Here is a 24,900-nt window from a genome sequence, read left to right as displayed (position 1 = left end):
ATATAATCAGAGACTGCACAATTTTTACTTCTTGTACATTCAGGACTTCTTAAATTTTACCAAGTAAGTGGAACAAAATGATAAACTGGCCAGAAGGTAGGGACAACATTGTAAACCCAGACTGTTTTGGTCAAAGTGGAACACACAAGTTTATTCATTTATTTTTGTTTTCTTCACAAGAGAGAAATTAAAAAGTGCATAAACTTTCAGTACTGAGTACTTTCAGTTTGTTTATCAGCTATGTTGATGAATTTTTTTAACTTCATATTTTCTTTATTTATTTTTCTTTTTTAATATGTGCATATTAAATGAAATATTGTTTTTATTACTATTTTAGTGTTGTGGAACCACATTTTTCTTTGATTTAGCAGGAGAGGAAAAGTGCTTTAAAAATTTCTTTCTAATTCTATTAGGACATTTTCATTTTATTGGCTATAATGTTAAATTTTCTAACTTCATATTTTCTCTTTCATTAATTTTATTTCTTTTCTAATACACCTGGATATTAAACAGCATATTATTTTTAACCTGTTTCATTCTATTGGAACTAAACTCTTTTTGTTTGATTTAGTAACTTTTCAGAAACTGAAACGTAGTTAGGAATTTCTTTAACATATTTTTATCAGACTAGTTTATTGTGTATTATGTAGAATTTATTTATAATTTTCTGTTATATTTATTTTACCTTTTTGTAATATTTCTGTGTATAAAATAAAATGTTGCTTTTAGGATAGTTCACTGCAGTGAAATCATTTTTTTTAATATAACTAAATTGATTCTTCCCCCCCCCCATTTATCAACTAAAAAAATGTTTTTTTTTTAATCATATTTTCCCTTCTGTCCATTTATTTCTTTTCTAGCATGTTTGTGTAATAGATTAAGTATTGTTTTCAGCTTGTTTCATTGTAGTTGAACTACTTTGCTTTGATTTAGCTAGTTTGGTGTATTTGCTTTTTTGCCCTTTTGAGAGGAAAACAGAAAACTGCTTTAGAAATTTATATAAAAGATTTCTGTTAGAACACTTCCAGTTTTTTGCTGTGGTGATGAATTTTTCTTTTTGTAATAATGAATTCAGTATAATTTTACTTTTTTTTAACTTTAATGAATTTTTTTTCTAATATTGTCTGTATTTTAAATGTTTTTATGTGTATGTTAAGTGTTGTTTTTAGTGTAAGCCCTTTTTCTTTGATTTAACCAGCTTGGTTATTTAGGGAAAAACTGAAAAGTGCTTTGAAAATTTTATTCACATTTCTAGAACAGTTGCCTATGATGATGAATATTTTTAACTTCATATTTTTCATTGTTTTATTTTGTTTTGTTTTTATTATGTCTTTGTATTGAATAAAATATTATTTTTTAGTGTATTTAACTGTGGTGGAATAATTTTTTCTTTGATTTTAGCAAAGTTATTTTTCAAAGAGGAAAATTGGAAAGTGATTTAAAAATTGCTGCAATAGATTTCTGTTTGAACATTTTGTCAGCTAAAAGGATTAATTTTTAAATTCACGTTTTTTTTTTTTATTTTACTTTTTTGAATATGTGTGTATATTAAATGAATATTGTTCTTCATGTATTCTACAGTAGTGCAGCCAGTTTCCTTTGATTTATCTAATTCACTTATTTTTTCAGAGAGGGAAACAGAAAAATGCTTTGGAAATTTTTTTAATAGATTTCTGTTAGAGCACTTTATTGGTTATGATGATGTACTTTTGGCTAGTTTAAGGAGCTTAGCCGAAAAAGAGGATTATAAAGGTAACAAATTGATGTATTTTTATGTTTAAAAAGCTAGCAGGAAATGCTGATAGGGTAGTTTTGCTAAGACAGGCAGTAATTACGTGGAGTGCTTTAGACAAAAGCACATGACACAAAAACAAATATAAATTGATATAGTTTACTTTTTCAAGATTTGGTATCTTGTTCTTGTTTAAATTAGTAGCCAATATTTTTTGAGTAATTGTGAAATTACTTAAAAGAATGACACAAAAGCAAATATAAACTTAGAAAGTTGACTTTTTTTCAGTAGCCAATATTTTTTGAGTAATTGTGAAATTACTTAAAAGAATGACACAAAAGCAAATATAAACTTAGAAAGTTGACTTTTTTTCATATCTACATTAGTACGGTATGAAGTCCGTAATCCGGACTCGTCGGGACTTCGACGATTCCGGATTAGGGATTGATCATCAATTTAAATCTGGTAAGATGGCATGCAGAAATTATACAATTAAAAATATGAAACCATAATTTATGAAATAAAGAGCAATTATGATCTAAAGGGTATCAAAATTTACACCAAAAAAAAAAAAAAAAGCTTAATATTTGTTTACTTTATTAAACATTTCTTTCAATGTAAGTTGTCTAAGTTGCTTCATATTTTGTGGTAATACTTTCTCTTTAATTCTATAAACAGACATAATTTCTTGTTCAGTTACAAAGTTCCACTGTTCAAGTCCTGTAATTGCTGTGTCGAGAATACCGACTAACTTGTCAATCGAAATTTTTTCGTTTTCAGTAACCTCTGTGTCACTTTCTTCACTATCATAAGCAATATTTTCTGAATCTAGAACCATACTACAGATTTTTCCATCCGTTAATTGATTGATGATTGGAGTGTTGTTGTCGCAATGAAAAACATCTGTTATATCATCTTCATTTATTACCGCTTCTCCACATTTCTTTACAAAATCCAGTAACTCAAAAATTTCACCTTTAGTTTGCGATGTCCAAAAACCTTCAAATTTGCGGCTATCATCTTCATTGTCCTCGCCATGAAATATGATAGCTGGCCATAAATTATGCCAAGCATTTTTTAACGTATCTGGAGACACATCCTCCCACGATCTTGCGATGCTCCACACATCAGATTTTATGCTAAAAATTTCAAAAAGTCTTGAATAGTCTTCCCATTCTTCAAGATATTTGACATAGATTTTAAAAATGCTACTTTATATTTGCATTTCAGTGTGTGCACTATTCCCATATCCATAAGCTGAATGATAGACGTACAATTTGGAGGAAAGAATAATACGAATACATTATCTTTCACTAAAACTTTTAAATGAAGTATGCGCCAAACAGTTGTCAACAATCAGGAATATTTTTGAGTCATCAGGTAAACCAACTGAATTCAAATGTCGCCGAGCCTCGGGTATAAAATGATTTTCAAACCAATCATTCATCAACGCTTGTGCTTGTGTCAAAATTTGTGGCTTTGAGGTCCGGATTATAGATCATTCCGGATAATGAACGTCTGGATTGTGGTTTTTGTGCTGTATTATTTTTTTTCAATAATTATGAGATTATTCAATACTCTAAAATAATACTTAAATATTATAAATTAAATATTTGAACTGTCTGACTTATGGCTTCAACACAGCTCATAAAATGCATAATGCTATAAAAATATGTAAGACATAAGTTAAGTGTATACAAAATTTTACATTGGCAGAATGTTTAATATATAAGATAAATAAATACAAATGTTTACAAAAATTTATTATAATATTTAGAGGTAATCATCACTTTCTGAACATATTTGCCGGTATCATCTTTGAAAATCAGTATAGTCATCTTTGAAAAGCTTTATATTCTGGTATTTATAGTTGAGATTCTTTGGGCATAATTTTATTAAAAGCTAGCCACTTTTGTGGCTTAGCTGCCTCAAATAGTTGTTATAAAAAAGAGAAAAAAATGTTGTGTGCATATGGGTTCGTAATGGATTGAATGTGCACAGAACTGTTGATAGCTTGGTGAAGTTTAGTTTCCCCAAAGAAACACTTTATTCTGGAACTTTCCTCAAAAGTACATGTGCAGATATTCTCAGTATAATACAGCACAATTAGTAGTTACCACTTCAAACTACTAAGAACATTAAACACAATGCAGTGCCAAATAAATCTAAAGATCGAAACTTGCATGGAGCTCTCTCTGAACTGGAAAGGTGACAACAGATGCTCTCTCCAGTCTTTCCCCTCAGCCGCTGTGAAATCTCTAGTAACTTCTATTTTTTGAAATTATTGGAAGGAAATATGGTTAAAGTTGCACATAAGGACCGGATATGGTTGCAGTTACATATAGGGATCCATTACAGTTATGCAGGGACTGAACCAAAATGTTGCCAAATGATCTCCAAGTTTGGCAATTTCTTGCCATGTTTGGTGATAAAAATTATTAGTTGACAAAACATTACCAGATTGGCGATATCTCACCAATTAAGCTAGATAGCTATTTACCTCAAAGTTAAATATACTTCCTCTGCAATCTTATATTTCTGGTAGAGCTTCATCTCTTGAGGTGTTTCATGTTACATTATACAAAAGATACTACAGTTGTACATGTTATTTGACTAAAATTACATATTTACAAGTTTCATAACAATATATATAATGATTTTAATGAATCCATCTAATGCACTTTCACGGGTAAAACTAGTAATTAACAATAATTGAAAAAATATGCATGTGTTGCTTCTCAGTTGATTAGTTTGTTAATTCATAACATAATGAATTTGACAAGAAAAATTAAATATCTTATGCTTTGCCTTGGAGATAAAAATATTTTATATTAGATATTGGCAACACATTTCTTTCAAGTCACTAAATTCTTTTATTAAATTTGGAAAATGTGTGTCTTGCATTTTGCTGAGTGGCAAGGCAAATCTTTTATACTGCCGTGTTTTGTGATTTGATTTTAAAAGGGAACTAACTATTATATGCTTTGCTAAGTGCATTAAGCTTTTGTAACCCTAAGTTTTTAATAGAAAATTTCTTAAATTTGGATAAAATATTATGCAAATAAAAAAATTCCAGATTTGGATTTCAAAATGCCTATGTTCAGGTGAATGACTATATGCGTTCGAAATTTTGTGGCTCTAGGTGCTACCATTTTCATACAGTGCAATTAAATTTGAAAGACAGATATATCAGATTTTGCTCAGTGGCAAAAAATTAAGTGATTAAATATAAAACAAATATTTTACGCTTTACCAAGTGGCAGTACAAAGCTTTTATTTTGCTGAGCTTTCCATGAAAAATTCCTTAAATTCACACAAAATATGAAATAAATTTAAAAAATTCAAAATTCAAGTTAAGTCTTCAAGGTGTTTATGTCCAAGTGGAGGACTTTGTGCAGTCACCAAATCGTGTTCAACACTAAGTGACTCTGTGCATGTGCAATCATTTTTCCACAATGCGAGGAATGTACATACAGATTGTACATACATGCAGATTCTTCTTTATTTAATTTTATTAAAAATATCGAATTCATGTTACAGTGATGTGACATCATTTTGACTTCTGACACTTTTAATTAAAAATTGACTTGAGCCGATTGCCATCGATGAAATATAAATATCTGGTTTTAAAATGCATATGAATTGTTCAGATGAATCTTTGGTAATGATGTAGTGCACAATATACCTCTTGTAGTTAATTTTTTAATTCTTTGATGGTGCCACTAAAATTCTTAATTATTTGGTTTTCTTTTCGTATTTAAAAAATGATGAATTTAAGTTTAATAGATTGTTAAAACTAAATTGATTAAATAATTAATGGAATCATTTTCATCTATGTTTTCTTAATTGTTTGTATTTATTTTTATACTTAAAAAAAGTATATCATGTTTAAAAAATAACTAATTTATTTTTTAGGAGTTTAATGAGTTATGAAATTAATTAATGGAATTATTTTCATTTATATATTCTTAATTATTTGTATTTTCATATTTAAAAATAGTATTTAATGTTTAAAAAATAACTATTTATTTTTTGAGAGTTAAATTTTAATAGGTTATGCCACTCAGCTGGTATACTGCTTAGTGACCGAAATGCCGTCGCATGGACCTCTGGCCTAAGATTCTACACCAATCAGAGTTATGTCCATGCGATGGAAAGGAATCTACCATCCACTGAATCAATGATAGCAATATTACAATGCTAAATTTACAATGTCATCTATACAATAATTGTTACATAATAATCCGTATGAAAAATAAATGTACAATCAATTAATCGTAGCATTCTCAATAATCCGTATGAAAAATAAATGTACAATCAATTAATCGTAGCATTCTCATGGATAGGATCTGTGCTGTGGAGAGTGGAACCTATATATTAACCAGTTTCTAAACCTATGTCTTTTTCAATTAGTCATAACTTCATGTTCTTATCAGTCACACGCCTAATGATATGTGTCTATATTATTGTTGCAGTTATCCACAGAGTAGGCCAGTCTCATCAGTTCAGGCAGTTGATAGTTCCCTAGTCCAAAGTATATGATGTTGTGTAGAATATTCTATGTTCATATTTACTGGATTCTAAGTTAACTTTTGATAAATTCGAAGTACACTTTTGTTAAGTTCATTGTTCACTTCGATACATCATAACTTCGTGTCCTTAACACCTAGTTTGCACACCTCATTATGTGTGTCCATAGCGATTTGCACACTGTGTCGCAGTTATCCACACAAGCAAATATTTTGTAAATAATAACTTGGCTCCCAGATTATTAAAGAAAGAAAACTAATTCTTAAATTTTTTCAGTACAATTCTAAATTGTGCAAAACTACAAATTCGTTATACAATTCCAGTCTATACAAATTGACTGGTATTCCAACAATATAAAGGACATATTCTAAAAAATGCTATTATTTATTCCATTGCATGTATCTAATTGTGTTTATAAAAAGGCTATAATAATACACAATTTCTTCAAATAGTTAAAACGTCTACTGGAAAACAGAAACTAATTCCCAATTATAATATACATAAGATACATAATTATCCAGTGCATATTATTTACCAATCATCATACCATAAAAATACACATGTTTCAAATGCTGCAACTAATTTTTCATTACAGTTAGAATATTTACCAATCAATCATACTACAAATGTACATGTTTAAAAAAAAACTGCACCTAATTTTTCATTGCAGTTAAAATAATAAATTTTTACTATACAATTATAAATAGCACATATTCAAATATAGCTAATCATTCTTGTAAAATGGCTATAATTAGTGCCCAATTTCTTAATAATTAAAAACATCTAAGAAAAACAGGAACCAATTCCCAATTGTAACAAACATGAAATACAAAAAAATTATTCAGTACATATTTTATACCAATCAGTTATATCATATGAATGCACATATTTCAAATGCTGCAACTAATTTTTCATTACAGTTGGTATATTTACCAATCCACCATACTATATAAATGCATATGTTTCAAATACTGCAACCAATTTTTCATTACAGTTTAGTATATTCCAATTTGCCAGCTAATAAAATGAATCAGCTGTAAGATGAATTGGCTGTAATAGTTCACAATGCTTAAAATAGTTAAGAACATCTACTGGAAAACATGAACTTATACCCAAGTGTGATGACCAGGATATACAGAAGTTATTCTGTACAAGGCTGTTATAAATCCACATCCTATAAAAAGCTACAAAAAATCCTCAGATGTTTATTTTTATGTGCAAATACAAAACACTCAACTCTCTGTCAAATATAGAAAAGACATTTACCAGATCTATCAGAACTCAATAAACCTAAATATTTCGTACATTTAATTATAACTCTAATAACAAGGAAGCATTATAACCGACAAAATAATTAGATACAGTTCTAAATTCCTGTTCTTACTTAAAATGCACATATTCCAAGAACTGTAATGAACTTTTTATCACAGTCAGAATATTCCAGTTCGCCAGCAAACAATAATTGAAATTGACTTATAATAATGCAAAAATAATATAATAATAACAAAATGACAAAAATAATAATAAAAGAATGCAATAATAATTATAAAATAACAAATATTCATAATTATAATAATTTAATATTAACATACAAAGAGACAATTCCCAAATGCCTCAATAAGTTATAAATACCTACAGAAGTTATTCCCATGTAGAAGTGCAGATCACATCCAGTACTTAATAGTCCTAAATATTCTATGCATTGAAGTTAAACACACAATTATATTTAGAACATGTCAAATGGAAAAAAAAATAAAAGGCCTCCCATAGTGCAAATATTATGCGAAGGTTGTTACTAGTTGACTGCTGACCTGATGGGCCTGGGTTTGAATCCGGGAGAAGGCATGGTTGTAACTGTCTGTCCCTTCATAAGAGGCCGCTTACTAGGCATTTCCATAATGAAATGGTCAACACTTCTGGCACAAGGCTAATGACTATTAAATAAAGCACTTGACCATTTAAAAAAATAAATTAATAGAATCATTTTTAATATATTCTTAATTATTTGTATTAATTTTTGTATTTAAAAATGATATTTCATGTTTAAAAAATAATTTATTTATTTTTTAGGAATTGAATGACTTTCATTTATGCATTCTTAACTATATGTATATATTTTCATGCAAAAATAGCACTTTAGTGGCAACATCAAAAAAAATTACTAATGAAAAGCAAAAGATCACATTCTACATCATCACCGTTTTGGGTTTGGTAACAATACCAAAAAGTTTTGGGCTCTCTCTTGAAAAATGTATTTAATTGTAGTAAAATAAACTGTCATATATATTAATTGTTGCACAAACATAAAAACTTTGGTATTATATTACTAATGAAGTATTTTAAATAAAAAATGTGTTCTTTGTTTTAATTTTTCTGATGTAAACCATGTTTTAAAATTTTCAGGGTACGTCAGAAATGTTGTGACAGAGACAGAGTTTGTCTTCATCAACATTTGGATGAATGAGACCTCATATTTTACAGCTGGCTTCGTAATGTTAGTTTTTGTGAGTTTTGTTTTTTTTTTTCTTTTGTTGTTGTTGTGTATGTATGTTTATATTAAACTTCTTTCTTATTTTTTAACTAAATAAAAAAAGTAGGTGTGGCAAATAAATGAACAACTATCTTTTAAAGCCACAGAACTTTATTTTTGATAAACATTTGCATAAAAAATAAGCCAAAACCATTTGCACATATCTCCACTGTCTTCTGATATAAAAAATAAAATTAAAAAAAACCCAAGCAGTCTGATTCTAATATTATTGTAATATAAAATATAAATATAATAAATAATATAAAACAAAAAATAAGATGTGGATACCACATGACTTCTTTGTACAGCCTATTAAATTATACACTTTTCTTGCTGCATTTCATTTATGTTTATTTCATCAAATTTCATTAGAGATATGTATCTCATTCTCAATCAATTCATTTCTTATTTCGTGACAAGACAAAAATACATAAAAACTCAAAGCACCTTCATTAAAAATTGTAAGATACAGAAAAAACATAAAACACCAAATACAATTAAAAACTAATTTTTAGAATTAAAATTAGTTTCTATTTTAGAATTAAAATTAGTTTCTATGCAAAAGCAAGCAATTCGGCCAGTGGGTAGGAAGACTGATTTTTTGGTGCACAAAACTTCAAGTTGACTTTTTCCCACTTGGCGGAAAGACACTAAAGTTGGTGCATAATCTGACTTAATTCACTATTCTACTAAGAGTTTTCAAAAGTAAACAAATGGCGGCTTTGTTAGTTTAGTAGCACTTAAACAGCTTTTAAATTGTTGATAATTCTACAACTATTGCATGCAAATTAACTAAAGGCATAAAAACCTTAACTGGAACAACATAATTCAGTCACTATTAAAGCAAAAAAATGCACAATTTGCCAACATGTAAGAATAAGAAACTGAACTCGCCGAACCAGGTAACAGAGTGGGAATATATATGTATATACCAGGGGTGGGCAAAGTGCGGCTCGCAAGCCTTATGTGGCTCTCGCAGGCAATTTGTGAGGCTCGTGCATATAAAACATATGTATGAAATATGGTAAACTAAAACTATTCAGTGTCCTAAAGGAAGCTATTATTTAATTTAGGCTCTTTTTACAAAGTTATCAGGGGTTTTTTTCTATTTAAAACCTCCTCTACTACTTCTATAATGATGTTAATATGAACTTGTGGCTTTTGGAAAATCTAGATGCGGATCTCGAACATTCCTGAATTCAAAAGTGTGGCTCTCACTGACATGAAGGTTGGCCAACTCTGGTATATACAGTTTTATTACAATGAAAAAAAGAGGTACACATTTACATGTTATAGCAGTCTCATATACAAAATTTCAACATTCTTGGGCTACTCATTTTTATAGTTATATGAGATACTAATCATGTACACACGTCATGAAAAAATCTCTTTTGAATTCATTTCACAATTCTTTTTGGGAAAAAGAGTCCTTTATTCTGTCCACACATGTAAATGTCATACAAAAATATCATTCAAATGGATTTGAGAGTTCTCAAAATGAATATTTTCATTGAAATGCGATTCCCGAAATTTTTCGTAGTTACAATACATCCTTTACTTTGTACAAAGAAGTAAAAATGTCTTTTAAATGCATAGAAGTGTCTTTAAAAAACGGTGATTAATATTTATCTCTATATACATGTGATAAACTTGTATATAACCTGTTTTGTTCCGTTCACCCCTTTCACCATTGCTAGAAGATTATCTCCCCTTCTTCCCAAAGCTTGAAAATTACATTTAGATTTATTTCGATTTAAATTATTTTTAACCTGATTCATAAATTATACAACAAAAGTATAGAAAACAGTAATTAATGGCAAAACTTGAATAAAGGAAGCTTGTTATATTCATAAATATGAGCTAAATGTGTACAGTTAAATTAGGTTGACCCCTGAAACTATGAAAGGGGGGATTTCTTCTGGTTGAGAACCTTGCTTTAAGGTTAAAAAAATCTACTTTGGAATCAAAATAATACAAAGCTTATTCGTTAGTCGCAGAGTCAGTCCGTTAATGACATATACTAATAAATCATTTGAAAAATATCCCAATGTTAAAACAATTAAGTATACTTTTTCACAAAATGCAAGATAAAATTGAAAAACTGAAATTAGAATGTAGAACTACAAAACTTGCAAGAAATAAATAGAGAACGTCTTACACAAACTACTAATTTCAAAACAAAAACCATCAGCAAAAGTATTAGAATCGAAAGAGACGCCTAGGTTTGCCAGTTTAGCAAAAAAAATTGGCTATGGTAAAAAAAATCTCCTACTTGGTGATTTAAATGCTAGCAAGAAATTTTAATTTTTTTTAAAGGGTAAAGTAAGAAAAGAAAGAAATGAAACAAATGTTAGTCTTGACATCATGGGCTTATCATGATGACTAAGAATATAGTAGGCCCTTTGTTAATCAAAAAAAGTGTATTAAGTAAAATGAAATACCGTAATTTCGCACGTATAGTCCGCACCATCGTATAGTCCGCAGACACGATTTTATATAAAAAAAAATTTCAAAAATCGTCAGATAGTCCACACCACCGGATAGTCCGCGGACTATACGTCCGAAATTACGTTTTTTTTAATACGGCAATATCCCCATGCTTTTTAAACACATCCTTTGTTTGCGCCAATTTCTCACCGCTTTCTCGTCCACTTCAAACCAACAGGGTAAAAATCCTAGTATACGGTGCAGCCTTGGTGCGACTTTGAAAATTATCGCCAACACCAAAAATGATCCAAAGAATGTCTATATATATATATACTATGTTTAACTATATATTTTCTTTGAATGACCCGTTAACTACTCATCGTATATGTCCCGTTTTCACTGCTCATAATAAAGTCGCCAAAAGTAGTCAAATCCCATGTGCACCGAATACTAGGATTAAACCAATAAGGGCCCGCTTCTCTATTTCCATCTTTTTCCCGGCGATGTTTCATCATTATTATAGAAGATGAAAGACAAGATACGAAAACAAAAAACTGCACAACGTGCTATACTCGTGATAAATGGTAATGAAATGTGACCTTTGACCCCACTCACTCGGTGTTGCCAAACCACGCTTTATAAGTAAATGAATCACGCTTTTTTTTTTTTTTTTTTTTTTTTTTTTTGTACTCCAGGTACTTGCTACTATGGCTCCTAAAAACCGAGCTGACGCATCAATTACTTTTCCCCCTCCCAGCAGTTGCGCTAAAGCAGTGCGAAGGATACTGGGATACAAGACTCTGGTTGCGCTAAGTGAGACTAGACCGTCAATCTCAGAACGCCTGCTATTGTTAGCTGGGCGAGTTCAATATACACAGGTGAGAGAAATAGAAAGGAAAGGTTCCGGAATGGTTTACAACGGAAATAATTAGATCGTGGAATGACTTTCAGTGGGTACTAGAGAAAAAAAGGGTATGCTCGCTGACTTATTCCCGAACCGTGGAAGGAGTTTCACTGCTTATTTTTATGCTCCATGTTTTATTGAACATTTTGTTTAAGGACAGATTAATTTTTATCAATTTATGAAACAAAAAAATATTTCATAGAGGAATACATGTTTGCAATGTAAAATTGTATGCTTATTTAAAATTTGCATAATGTTTGGGTGAAATTACATAATTTTGTTTATTCCAACGAAATTTAATATTTATTAGAACTCTTATTACGGTAACAGAGTATTACATGAAGTTACAATACGTAACTGTAAAGTTTTTATTTACTTAAGGTATTGTAGAAAATTGTAACTGTAAATAAAAAGGGCAGACAATCAATAAGAATAATAAATAATACACTTAGTAACGAAACGCTAGCTACCCTCACAAAGCAGGAGCCTGTTCATAGTAGGCACTCAATCCCGGAATGACTGAAATTCCTATACTCAAAATCCCTTTTCCTTTCTCCTCTTAGCTCGTCCGTACTTTCACATACCAAACCTACAAATCTTGGACTCTTCCAGCAAACAATAGAATTCGTTCCGGGATTGAGCGCCTACTGCTAAGTGAGTCTTTCTTTGGCTCAAATCCCGGCATCGCTTGATGCGCCAGCCTGGATTTTAGGAGCTCTACTTGCTACTACTCATTCGTTCTGCACTATGCTCTATGGTTTACTATCGATACGATACATATGAATGTTTTCTTGGAATCTCGCGCTTTTTTTTATATTTGATCATCGGCAGTTCACGACAGCGTGTTTTTTAAGTTTCAAAGATTTTAACCATGAACAACCAGCGTATTATCCGCACTGGTGGATAGTCCGCAGCTTCAAAAATTCGCATTTTAAACACAGCTAGTCCGCGGACTATACGCGTGAAATTAAGGTACTATAAAGCTTCCTAAAACATCCTTCTTTATGCTTCTCTATTTGAACTTTCAGGTAAAAAAAAAAATGTGTACTTTAAAAAAAAATTTATAGGGTGTAGGCTACTCCAGCTTTTTTTTTAAAGACTATTAATAAAGTTAATTGGAATTTGGTTTTCTTTTAAAATTTTCATGAAAAAAAAGAATTTCTTTCTGTTTTTCTGTATTATTGTAAACTTTTCTTTAATTCTGTTAATTTGATTAAAAACTGTATTTGTTATTACATTTTTGGATATATTGGAGTACCAGTTTAGAAGTTTTATCGTAGAAAAATTAAATTCTCTTCTTTTATCAAATAGTCTTATTTCTTTAAGATTATGAATGCTAAGATCTAGATTATCTATTAATATTACTAACTGATTTTAATTGGCTTTATTTAGACAGTTGGGATAGATTTTGCTAATTTCAATAATATTATTATCTTTGAAAGTGATAATATCATCAATATATCTGAAAGTGTGTTCAAAATTATTAAAGTAGTTATCATAGATGCTAAAATTATTATCATATATGCACTTGATATTTGAGTCTTTGTGAAATTGGTTCTAAATTTCTTACTTTTTGTCTATACTAATTAAATACTAATATATTTTGCATCAGAATTGTATTACAAATAGTTGAATAATGTGAATTATGCATTGTAACTGAATTTAAAGTCAGTTTGTAGTTCCTTTTGAAATGGTATCGCTGATTAGCGAGAAATTTCTTTTTTCTTCCGGTTTTTTCATAAAAATCTGCTGGTTTTTAAGATTTCAAGGTTGGCAACTATGGTATATGATTTTTTTCCCCCGAGAAGCTTCTCAAATCTCAGAAAGTTGATAAGAAATCAGCAAATGTTGTGAATTTGATCATAAATTTTTTTTAAATAAAAGCCAGCTATTATTAAGCTGTGTATATTTCTAGTTCTCCTCAAAACATTTTCTTAATTCCCGTGTCAGTTTGCATGAAATTTTAAGTTCTACAAAATAATAAAACACTTAGAATATACAAGTGGCAAAAATTAAAGATTGAACAAAATACACAAAAGAGTACTTTTCAATTATCCGCACTCTCCTCCCAAAAAGTTATCGACTCATTGGCAATTACTTTTTCACCAAGCTAATATGCATATAGCAGCTCATTAAGAATTCCGTACTAGAGCAATCAATCAGTAAAATTTAAAAAGCAAGAAACGTCCATAATTAATACACCTTTTTCGAGAAATGTTGTGCTAATTTTTTTTACCATTCTTTTCCTTATACAGTCAAAAGTCGTTAATTTGGACACCCATAATCCGGAATGATCTATAATCCAGACCTCAAAGCTAAAATCTTTCTGTGCATGCGCCGCGTTGACGCATGCTCATAGGCGTTTTATGCGTGCTCGCAAGACATTTACGACTGCGCATTCTGCGCAAGCGCAGAATACATTTTCGCGTGCGCGTTTAATGTGTAACAGATGGTATAAGCTAAAATTATCTAATTATCTATTTCAGTTAATGTTGATGATCGCGTTGTTCCTTAATCTTCGAATTGGATCCGGCTTATTATTTTTTGCAGACTGTAAGAGCAATTTTATAAAAGTAAGCTTGAACTTTCGATTATGTCAAATAGAATTTCCGATGCTGGAGCTCCCAAAGGATCTAGAAAACGAAAGTATGTTTCGATGTCCATCAAACAAAAAACGAATTGGATAAAGAAAAATGGATAAAGGTATATCCTTTGTTTATCTAACCATTCCGAAATCTGTTTATCAATTTCATGCTGCTCTGAGCAATGAACTGGATGTTGATCTGTCAGTTATGTCGTTATCTTCAGGGCAGATGTTTTTATTTTATTCGGCTTATAATTCCTTACTAAATGTAGTATTTAATCTCGATGTACTCCGTCTTTGATATGATTTAAATCAAACTCCTCATCATTATAAATATCACGAATACAAATCAAATAGTTTTCTGGTTGCAATTTTCTAATTTCGGCTATGTGTAAGGTATGCATGCGCGCGTTGAAAGAAATGTTTAATAAAGTAAACAAATAAATATTAAGCTTCTTTTTTTGTAAATTTTGATACCCTTTAGATCATAATTGCTCATTATTTTATAAATTACAGTTTCATATTTTTAATTTTATAATTTCTGCGTGCCATCTTACCAGATTTAAACTGATGATCTATAATCCGGAATCGGCGAAGTCCCGACGAGTCCGGATTAAAGACTTTTGACTGTACACAGTAATCTGTTTTTGCTTTAAAAAAATCAGAGAATTGTACATATTTCGCAGCCTGCATTATAACACTTTTGCTTGCAATTTTTCACATTGCATTTCCACAAAATTTGATTGTTCAAGAAACACAACTGCTTGAAATGTAAATTTTTGCATTCTCTACTGCTGGACAAAACATCCTGTTTTTGAAGCAATACAATGCTTTCTTTTTCATCAGCTGGCAAATTCCACAGTCCCATTGTGATTTGTGAAAAGAGGAAAAGTTTATCCTGTGCAAAAGCAAACAATAATCAGAAAAATGACCATTAAATTTGAAAGCACATACCTTTGTTATGGTTATGTGTGCACACATACCTTTGTTGCCATATTAAATATATTTTGGTGACATCATGGTTTGCCACATAACTGCTTTGTTAACATAGTGCATTGGCTAGTGAATACTTTTGGTGGAGGATGGGGATAACCAGGAAGAGCAACGTGAAGAATGTAATAGACAGTGAATAAATAAATAAAATCACACATAAAATGCATATAAACACTTATGTACAAAACACTTAAAATCTAATGTATAGGAAGCATGAAAAAAAATCTTAAATATTTACATGAAAAATAGAGCATAAAAATTTTTTAATAATATAATCTTACAAAAATAAGTTGAAATGGGTTTAAATTGGTGATTTTAATCATGTGACTAAGATTATTTATGTTTTAATTGAGTGTACAGATTAGTAAACCAGGAACGGCCAACTTGCTACCCAATCTGCAGAATTTATGAAAATCAGTGCCTTTGACTGGCAAAAACTTGCAGCATCAGTTATGGTTTGCAAATATTGAGATTGATTTAGAAAACCTAAATGACAGAAAAAAAAAAAAAAAAAAGAAATATCGCACCGATTATGTGAATAATAATAGTTTTGCTTGTTTTCTTTATTATTATTGCAATTATGTTTTATGTATGTATGTATGTATTATCAGAATACTAGGTTATTATACCTGGATTAATTTAAGTAAAAATAAAATGCAGTAACAAGTGTGAAAAGCGTATTGGAAAGCAGGAGGAGGTAGCTAAAAAAATTATACTAGTAATTAAAAACTGCAAATAATAAATTAGCTGTCAAGTGAAAGTACTTTAGCTTTAACTTTATAGTTTTCATATTTATGTCCTTCTTATGTAATGGAATTTGTTTTTTAATTAGTGATATAGTATTTTTTTCATTCATGTTAAATGGCATTTTTATTGAATCAGTTAATTTGAATAAAGTGCTTGGTTTGTTGCAGACAGTGTCAATATCCATTCTCTTGAGATACTCTCATCATCAGATATTTGTTTTTATTGGTAAGTTGTTTATTTTCCCTGATTTCTTCAATAATTTCCATTTGTGGTTATATATAATTAAAAAATAAGCTGCATCTGAGTTAAAATAACAACAACGATTCAGTGAAATTTGCAGGACTGGTTCCAAAGATTTAAATATAGATCTTTCTTCTTCAGTTGCAGAAGTGCATTGTTTACATGTTCAACCCAGTATCATCACTGTTTATTAGTTTTAAAGGCATAAATAATATTGTGAATATTAAAAAAAATGTATGGCAACACATAACACTCTTATCAGCTGTTTTTAAATATTTTGTGATTCTGCTGTTGAGTTTTATGTGACATAAGTGTAATAAAAGTGATATGTAGTAAAAAAAGTTGTAGGTCGCTTTAAGAAGAAAATCAAAAAATCTAATTAAGAAAACTGAATATTTGATAGGATGAACTGAGAAAACACTGAAAGAAAATAAATGTCAGTACTTAACACTTCATCCATAATTCTAAACTTATGCAGCTTTTAATATTTCTGTGGTTTTTACTGTTGAATTTTATGTGGTGTAAATGTGAAGAGAGTGAAGTTTAATAATAAAGTTTAAAAGAGAAAAAAAAAGTATTTGAGCAGGAGTGAGCTACAGAACAGATTAGTAAACAATGAGCTCTGTGAGAGAAGAATAAGTACCTCAACAAACCTTCTGGTGCAATGTTAACATGAATTTTCAGCAAACAATGAACCTTTTCAGCTGGGGCGTAGCTAAAGGGGGGCATCTGTCCCCGGGTGCAGAATCCAAGGGGCACCAAACTGATGTTATGACATTTTAGAATTAAATGTTTTCCATCCCTGGCAAACAGTAGGGGGCACGAAATCTTCAGTTGTCCCTGGGCGCTGAAAACCCTAGCTACAACTCTGCTTTTCAGACTCCCCCCTTATTAAGGAAACTGTTTCCAAGCAATAAATGATATGTATTGAATTAGTTAAAATTAATCGTTAAAACTCTTCTTGCGTCTAGTGATTTTCAGCAGAATTTTTCTTGTTCAGTTTTATTTTGTTTGAATTGTCTTAATCCATTGGTGTTGAACTCAAATTGCATGCGGGCCAAGTGCCCAATCCAAAAACTATTGACAGACCAGCATGTTGAATGTTTTTTTTTTAACAAATTGTAAAAGTATTTGTAACAAAAGAAAACAAAAATAAATAAATAAAATAAAATAAATTTTAAGTTTCACCTACTGAATACTTATCAAAACATGTAAATAATAATGATAAAGACACAAAGAAAAAAATTCAGATATATATTTATTTTCTATCCTAAAGGTACACTGCTGAAAAAAAAAAATGGGACAGTGCTATATCTCCTGTTCTACTGGGGCGATTCACAAAATTCAAATTGCGTGCTTCATGTCTTGAAAGCGCGACTTAGGATATATATTAGATTTATATATAGCACTATTCTAACATAGGTATTTTGACACAAAATCGGACTTTTTCTGAAATAACATACCAATCTTTTTACATATTTCGATTCTACGGCTCAAATTATGCCAGAATACCAAGTTTTGTAAAAATCGTACGAGTAGTTTTTAAAATATTAGCTCTCAAAATTTTAGCTCCTCAATGTTAATTGAATTTGGCAAATATTTATTTATATCTGTTTTTTTATTAAACTTTTTGATTTTTTTTCTCACATTTCGAAATTTAGGTTCATTCCAAATAAAATTTACCCATTTTTGGTGTTTTATTTTTTAAATTTCTATTTTTAAATAATTTTTATAAATTTTTTGAAAAAAATTTTGAATTATAACCTATAAAGGTTTTACCATCATCTTGAAGTAGGTATATTTTTAAGCATATCTGCAAAAAATTAGACTTTTTTATTCAAAATTTTCTAAGATATACACAAATTTACATATTTTCCCGTTTTGAAATTTAGCATCTTTTTTTTTTTTTGAACGATAATAACGCCAAATGTGGTCTATGGATTTTTGTTACACTGTATTGCCACAGCTATTTTTAACCTTAAATTTCAAGTAAAATTTTACAGAGAATTAATTATATGACATTTTTTTTCCCTCAATGATGCGTAATAAATATTTATTTAATACTGTATGAAAAGCTATTTTTTTAAATAAATTTTTTAATATTTTTTTAAATTTATCTCTATTTTTATTATTATTTTTTATATATATATATATATATATATATAATAATAAGAGTAAATTTTTACCTTCGGCATTTTATCGTCTGCTACTTTACTTCGTTTAAATCGAATTGTCTAAAACTGAGAATTTTCGTTTGATGTTTATTTGAATTTTATGACATTAACTGCACAATTTATTTCTAAACAAACTGATGCTTTTGAAGTGACTGAAAGAGCGGCAAGAAGTTTTAAAACATAAAAAATCAACTCATTTTTTATCCTAAATTGTATTTTTGTGTGTAGCGTTTTTCATTATTCTAATTTAAAATTCTAATTTAGAATGTAATTGTCAAGAACTGAACCCTAATCATCAGTAATATAATAAGTAATTATTACGGTTATTAATAAATCCTTCTTATAAAGTAATTGCAAATATTTCAAAAAACTTTCTGTTTGAATGCAAATATTTTTAATTTTATATTAATCAAGATTGCACACGATATTATTTATTTGCACTTCAATTCTTAACGTCAGTTCTAGTAAAAGTTACAAATCAATTATATTTAATTCTGGGTTGGATTATTTAATTATGGCAAAGCACACGAGGGCTATCTGCCTAAAGGGAGGGATGCCTTCATGGAGGACTTTCTAAGGGAAACTGGCTCGTATACACGTTAAACATCGGGAAAACCACGAAAACACCCATGTAACCAGCCCGTTTGTCGGATTCGAACCTCGGACCGAACTACCAGTGATCAGCGTCTTTACCGCTCGGCCGCTGGTGGGCTATTTAATTAAGGAATGACCATCTCAGTTTAGAAACAGCATACCGTAACAGCAATTCAATTATTGGCGCCGTATCTTTCATGTTACTCCCGATTTGCAAGTTACATGATTTTTAATGAGTATTCGGGTTTTGCTAGTAACTTCACTTGGAACTCGCGCTTAAACTAGATTAGTTGGTTATTTGAACATAGAAAGAACATGGGAGCTATTTGATAAAGATGCTTTCTTAGAGAACCTTTGTAAAGAGAACCTAGAAAACTACGAAAACCAACTATGCAGCCTGGGTTAGACTTCGCAACAAACAATTAGTATTTAACAATCTTCAAATTCTAGGCAACTGGTGAGGCTCCAATTAAATATCCATTTTAATATTTTATTTGTAAATATTTAAATTATTGTTGTATTCTTAGTAAATATTTAAAATATTGTTGTATTATTGCAGTTACTAACGAGTTAACAAAACTTAAATTCTTACAAAAAGAAGAATTTAAGTTTTGTTAACTCGTTAGTAAACTGCCATGCCGTAGTGCAAATGAATATTCAGTTTCTTTTGCAATAATTGTATTTACTTAATATTCCTGGAGTATGAGCTAAATAAGGAACGTTCTCGGAAGAAGTGTTTAAATCCAGTGATATTAGGTTTGTCTTACAAGCTCAGGATCAAAACGATTCTGCAATTGCCCGAGTAGTTGACTTGTAAATGGCTGTGAATTAAGCAGATGACTTTTAATTTTACGTTTTTAGTCAGAAAAACGTATCCCCCCCCCAAAAAAAAGTATTTTGTATTGCATGGCAATGCATCTTTTCATTATTCAATAACCAGTTGGAGAACCGCTTGTGTTCCGAAAATAAGTATGTGTACTCAATCGTCCTGCATGTTCTTCAAATTTGTCTTCTTGGGATTTTTTTTCTTTCCCAAAAACTAAAGTTGCCTCTCAAAGGAAAGTTTTTTGTCATTGAAGAGACAAAAGGAGTATGACATCTACTTTTAGAGGCATGTCAAAAACAGATCTCTACAAGCCTTCTCTTCCATTACATGTTGTGCAGTCAGACAAAAAGTTGCATCAGCATACATTCTATAATCTATTTTTATTACACTCTGATTACTTTATTAACATACAGTGAATATATACTAAATTTTTTACTTTAGCTTAAGTAATTCGGAATTTTTGACGGAATTGTTGTCGGAACTAGGACTTAGAAGATAAGTCAAATTGAATACTTCGATAATTCAATAAATTCATAATCGAAGTTTCAATATTTTATTTTCGGAGGGAGGGGAAATTTTTTCAGTTTTGGTCTAATATCCTAAGTATATTTGCTTCGATTCTTTATTTTTTCCATAAAAGCGAAAATTATACGCATGGTATACTTATAACGCATAGCTTCAAATTAAAATTTAATAATATACAGGGTGGTTATAATTAAAGTTTCACTTTGAAACGGTCATAAAAGGAAAACTACTGGATCAAATGTTATCAAACTTTGTAACCGTGTAAAGGATGTCATGGGAATTTATTTTCCACGAAAAAAAGAAAGTTCGAAACCTCACCACCAGGGGGGAAATGGCGCTGTATGCAATATTGTTAAACGAAATATGGGTCGGAATCTAACTTAACCTTTTCTTACATGGGTTTAGTATGTTGTATACCCTTAAGAAACTTTGAAGCAGGCAAATTACCATTTAAAAGCGTTAAATTCGATAAAAGTCGAGTGCGCCATCTGTGTAAGTGAGAAATTCGTCCGTGAAAACCACGAATTAGCGATTAGAAAGTGTGATATCGCAAATCACTGGCACAAGTGCGTACAATCTGGAAATCATTTTCTTACAGATCACTAATTTGTAATTTTTGAAGCCTAAATTCGGCCCTAAAACATGAAGATTCAAAATGCTTTTAATCGATTTGTGCCAAAGAAATCCTTCATGTTATCTACCTAGTTCCATTGCATTCTCCTACTGCATTCGATTGCATAGCAGTCATTCCACACCGTCTGGTTTCATAACTGAACCATTTTTCTCTGAAAAGAAGTCGACAGCTGGATCACTGTGATTGCACCTCGCTTAGAGTCAATGTTAAAATGTTTCGTGATACACGGATTGCACTAACGTGGCATTTTAGATACTAGGTTTTTTATGCAGGCCTGGGCCCCACCTCACATGTATCGCACAGTTACTTAGGCAACATTTCACGAATGAACGTCTTACAGGCCGACACTTCCCCTCTTCCCACCAGACCTCATCCTCTGTGACTTTTGACTAAGAGCTGCTGTTGAAAATGCAGTAACAGGATTTAACTTGCTTTCGGAAAATGCTGAACGCTACATTGAACATGCTTTGTAACACGTTTCGGAAAATATTAAACACATTTTAAACAGATGTTTTCGTGTCTTATTTCATTTAGCAATATTGTATACAGCGCCATTTTTTCCCTGGTGGTGAGTTTTTGAACTCTTTTTTTTTTTTTCCGCGGAAAATAAATTCCCATAAGCTCCTTTACACGATTCCCAAGTTTGATAACATTTGGTCCGGTAGTTTTCCTTTTATGACCATTTCAAATTGAAACTTTAATTATATCCACCATGTAAAAAAGCTTTAAAAGATTAAAGATTTTAAACCTTTAAATGATTGACAGTTTGGTTCAAGTCCCAGCTTTAAAAAAATATATATATAAATATAATCTTTTATATTAATCCTTTTAGAAAGAATGTTTTAAGAAGCTAATTTTTCTTTCTTATAGATTGTATAAAAAAGCATGATCTTTAATATGATTTAGATTGTTTCAGCCGATATAAGAATCAGGTCACTCGGTGGTACAGAATAAACCCTGCTGGACTGTTTTATTTCTTTGTCATTTAGCAAAAATCTTTTAATTAAAATATTTATCCTTTGGACTTCGCTTTGAACTTTATTTATAGTTAAAATGACTAGAAAATGAAAAGCTGTCTTTAGCTGAAACGCAATTCATATAATTGATATTTTAAAAAATTGACAAGAATGCAAAATTTATGGAAGTCTAGCAGTCGAAAAATCTTAATTTTCTTGTGTGAGCACTGAAAATAACTGTAGAAGGAAAGAAGAAAATTAGGGAGAAAAGTAAGCAAAAATTTGCAGGAAAATTTGGCTGTCAGACATACCAAGATGTTTAAAAAAGTTGGACGCTTTCGAATATACTTTCAGGATACTTCAAAGAATTTAGGAGTTCAAAGAGAAAACACTTGGATGTGTACACCAGCAAATACCATCAATTGAGCTTGTGTTAACAGAAAAGACAAAAACGATATCATTGCAGATTAAAGTGAAGAGCGACTGGTTTTAAACTATATGGTTGTGTAAAGTACGTTATAGAACATCATATGGTATCATAAATGGAGAATCCCATGATTTTCTTAGTCGAATTATTTGAAGATTCAGGAGATTATCCAGTGATGTATGTGGATGTCACCTAAAGATGTTTTTTTCCCCTCCTGATGAAACAGCGGTCGAGCGGTAAAGTCGCTGAACACTGGTAGTTCGGTCCGAGGTTCAAATCCCGCGAACGGGCTGGCTGCATGGGCGTTTTCGTGGTTTTCCCCATGTATAACGTGTATGCGAGCCAGTTTCCCTTAGAAAGTCCTCCACGAAGACATCCCTCTTAGGCAGATAGCCGTAGTGTGCTTTGTCATAATTAAATAAACCAAAACCTTTTGATGAAACCAGTCTTTCCTTTTCTCATACCTTCAAAATGTTTAGCCTCTAAAGATTGATAAAGGCTCTGACGAAATACTTCATGAAGAACTTTCTAAGGGAAACCAGCTGTCATACGCGGTACACATGAGAAAATCCACGAAAACGCCCATGCAACCAGCCCACTTACCGGGGTTTGAACTCCGGAGTGAACTACCAGTGTTCAGCGACTTTACCGCTCGGCCGTTTGTGGGCCTTTATGAAATGGAAGGCGATATTTTTATTTAAAATGATTGTCAGAAATACCAAAATGTTTCGAAAAGTTGGATACTTTTTAATATACTTTCAGAATGCTTAAAGAAAAAAAGAAGAAAAATAAATTTTTTCGTAAAATTTAGTATTTGTATTTTTTTAATTTAAAACTTTTCAATCTTATGATATTTGATTCTTGCGATTTCAAAAATAAAATATTTGACTAAAATATGAATAACATTTGAAGAAACCAAATGTAGGATAAAATTGTGTAAAGCAATGGGCACAATGATAAAACTGTTTAAAGCAGTGTATGCAAGTCATCCTAAGTTAAAATGTTGGTTATACATCTCTCTTAGAACATTGAAAGGCGTGTAAAACTGTGCTTTACTGTATTTTCTCTTTTAATGTAGTATGCAGTTTTCAAACACATTGTAGTCTAGGTTACAAAGTATTCTTCCGAAAGAAACGCAGTTCAAATAAATAAAATCAAATTCTGGAAAATTAATATTAATAAATATATTTAAAATGCTCAGTTCGAAGGAATAAATAGAAAATTTTAAAACAATTATCTGAAGAGATAATGCAACACAAACAATTAAAATAAAAGTATAAAAATTTAAAAATTACCTAAAATAATAACTATGACGAAAAAAATATATAAAGAAAACTATTTGAAAAAAAATAAACGCTGCACCTTTATTTACGCAGTTCGAATAGGTAAATAGAAATTTTTAAAACAGTTTTTCGAAAGAAAAAAAAAAAAAAAAAAAAAAAAAAAAAACACATTAAACAATTAAAATGAAATTCGAAAAAGTAAAAATTACTTAATAAGTTATAATTAAAAATATAATATAAAGAATATTATTCGGAATAAAGGAACGATGGTGACTTTTTTCCCTCTTACCGGAAAAGAAAAACTAGGTTGCCATATATTAAGAAGTTCGCCAAGTGAAGTATTCTTGGCGCAAACTGACAAAAAAGTGCCAGCATAAATTTGTGAATTTCTCTGTAAATTTTGCTCCAAATTTTACAAAATTTCATATTTAGGTGTAATTTGAGTCGTAGAATCGAAATATGTAAAAAAATTGGTATGTTATTTCAGAAAAAGTCCGATTTTGTGTCAAAATACCTATGTTAGAATAGTGCTATATATAAATCTAATATATATCCTAAGTCACGCTTTCGAGACATGAAGAACGCAATTTGAATTTTGTCAATCGGCCCAGTAGATCGGGAAATATAGGACTGTCGCTTTTTTTTTTTTTTTTTTTTTTTTTTTTTTTTTTTTTAAGTTACACAAGTCAATTTATGTACAGACCTGCCTATCTTGTAAAAAAAACAAGTACTTTCCCATTAGTTGGCTCAAATGTTAAATTGCCGAGTATCACACTTTTTTTATTTCTTAAGTT

The 24,900-nt window shown here is 30.3% G+C and overlaps 1 protein-coding gene across 4 annotated transcripts in view; it reads left to right on the top strand.

Annotated features, from left to right (window-relative positions):
- LOC118179889 (membralin-like) overlaps positions 1-24,900 on the top strand; it is a 146,199-nt gene that overhangs the window by 84,862 nt on the left and 36,437 nt on the right. For all 4 annotated transcript variants that reach the window (XM_085820109.1, XM_085820107.1, XM_085820115.1 and 1 more), the window contains exons 5-7: positions 1,630-1,752; positions 8,666-8,766; positions 16,615-16,672. In XM_085820109.1, the coding sequence (XP_085676235.1) occupies positions 1,630-1,752; positions 8,666-8,766; positions 16,615-16,672 (282 nt within the window). The remainder of the gene's footprint in view (positions 1-1,629; positions 1,753-8,665; positions 8,767-16,614; positions 16,673-24,900) is intronic.

Source organism: Stegodyphus dumicola, chromosome 1 (assembly GCF_044657685.1).
Source record: "Stegodyphus dumicola isolate Sdum_Otavi_A_Nest chromosome 1, ASM4465768v1".
NCBI lineage: Eukaryota > Metazoa > Arthropoda > Arachnida > Araneae > Eresidae > Stegodyphus > Stegodyphus dumicola.
Note: the sequence above shows the minus strand (reverse complement) of the source record. Positions and strands in the feature narration are given on the sequence as shown.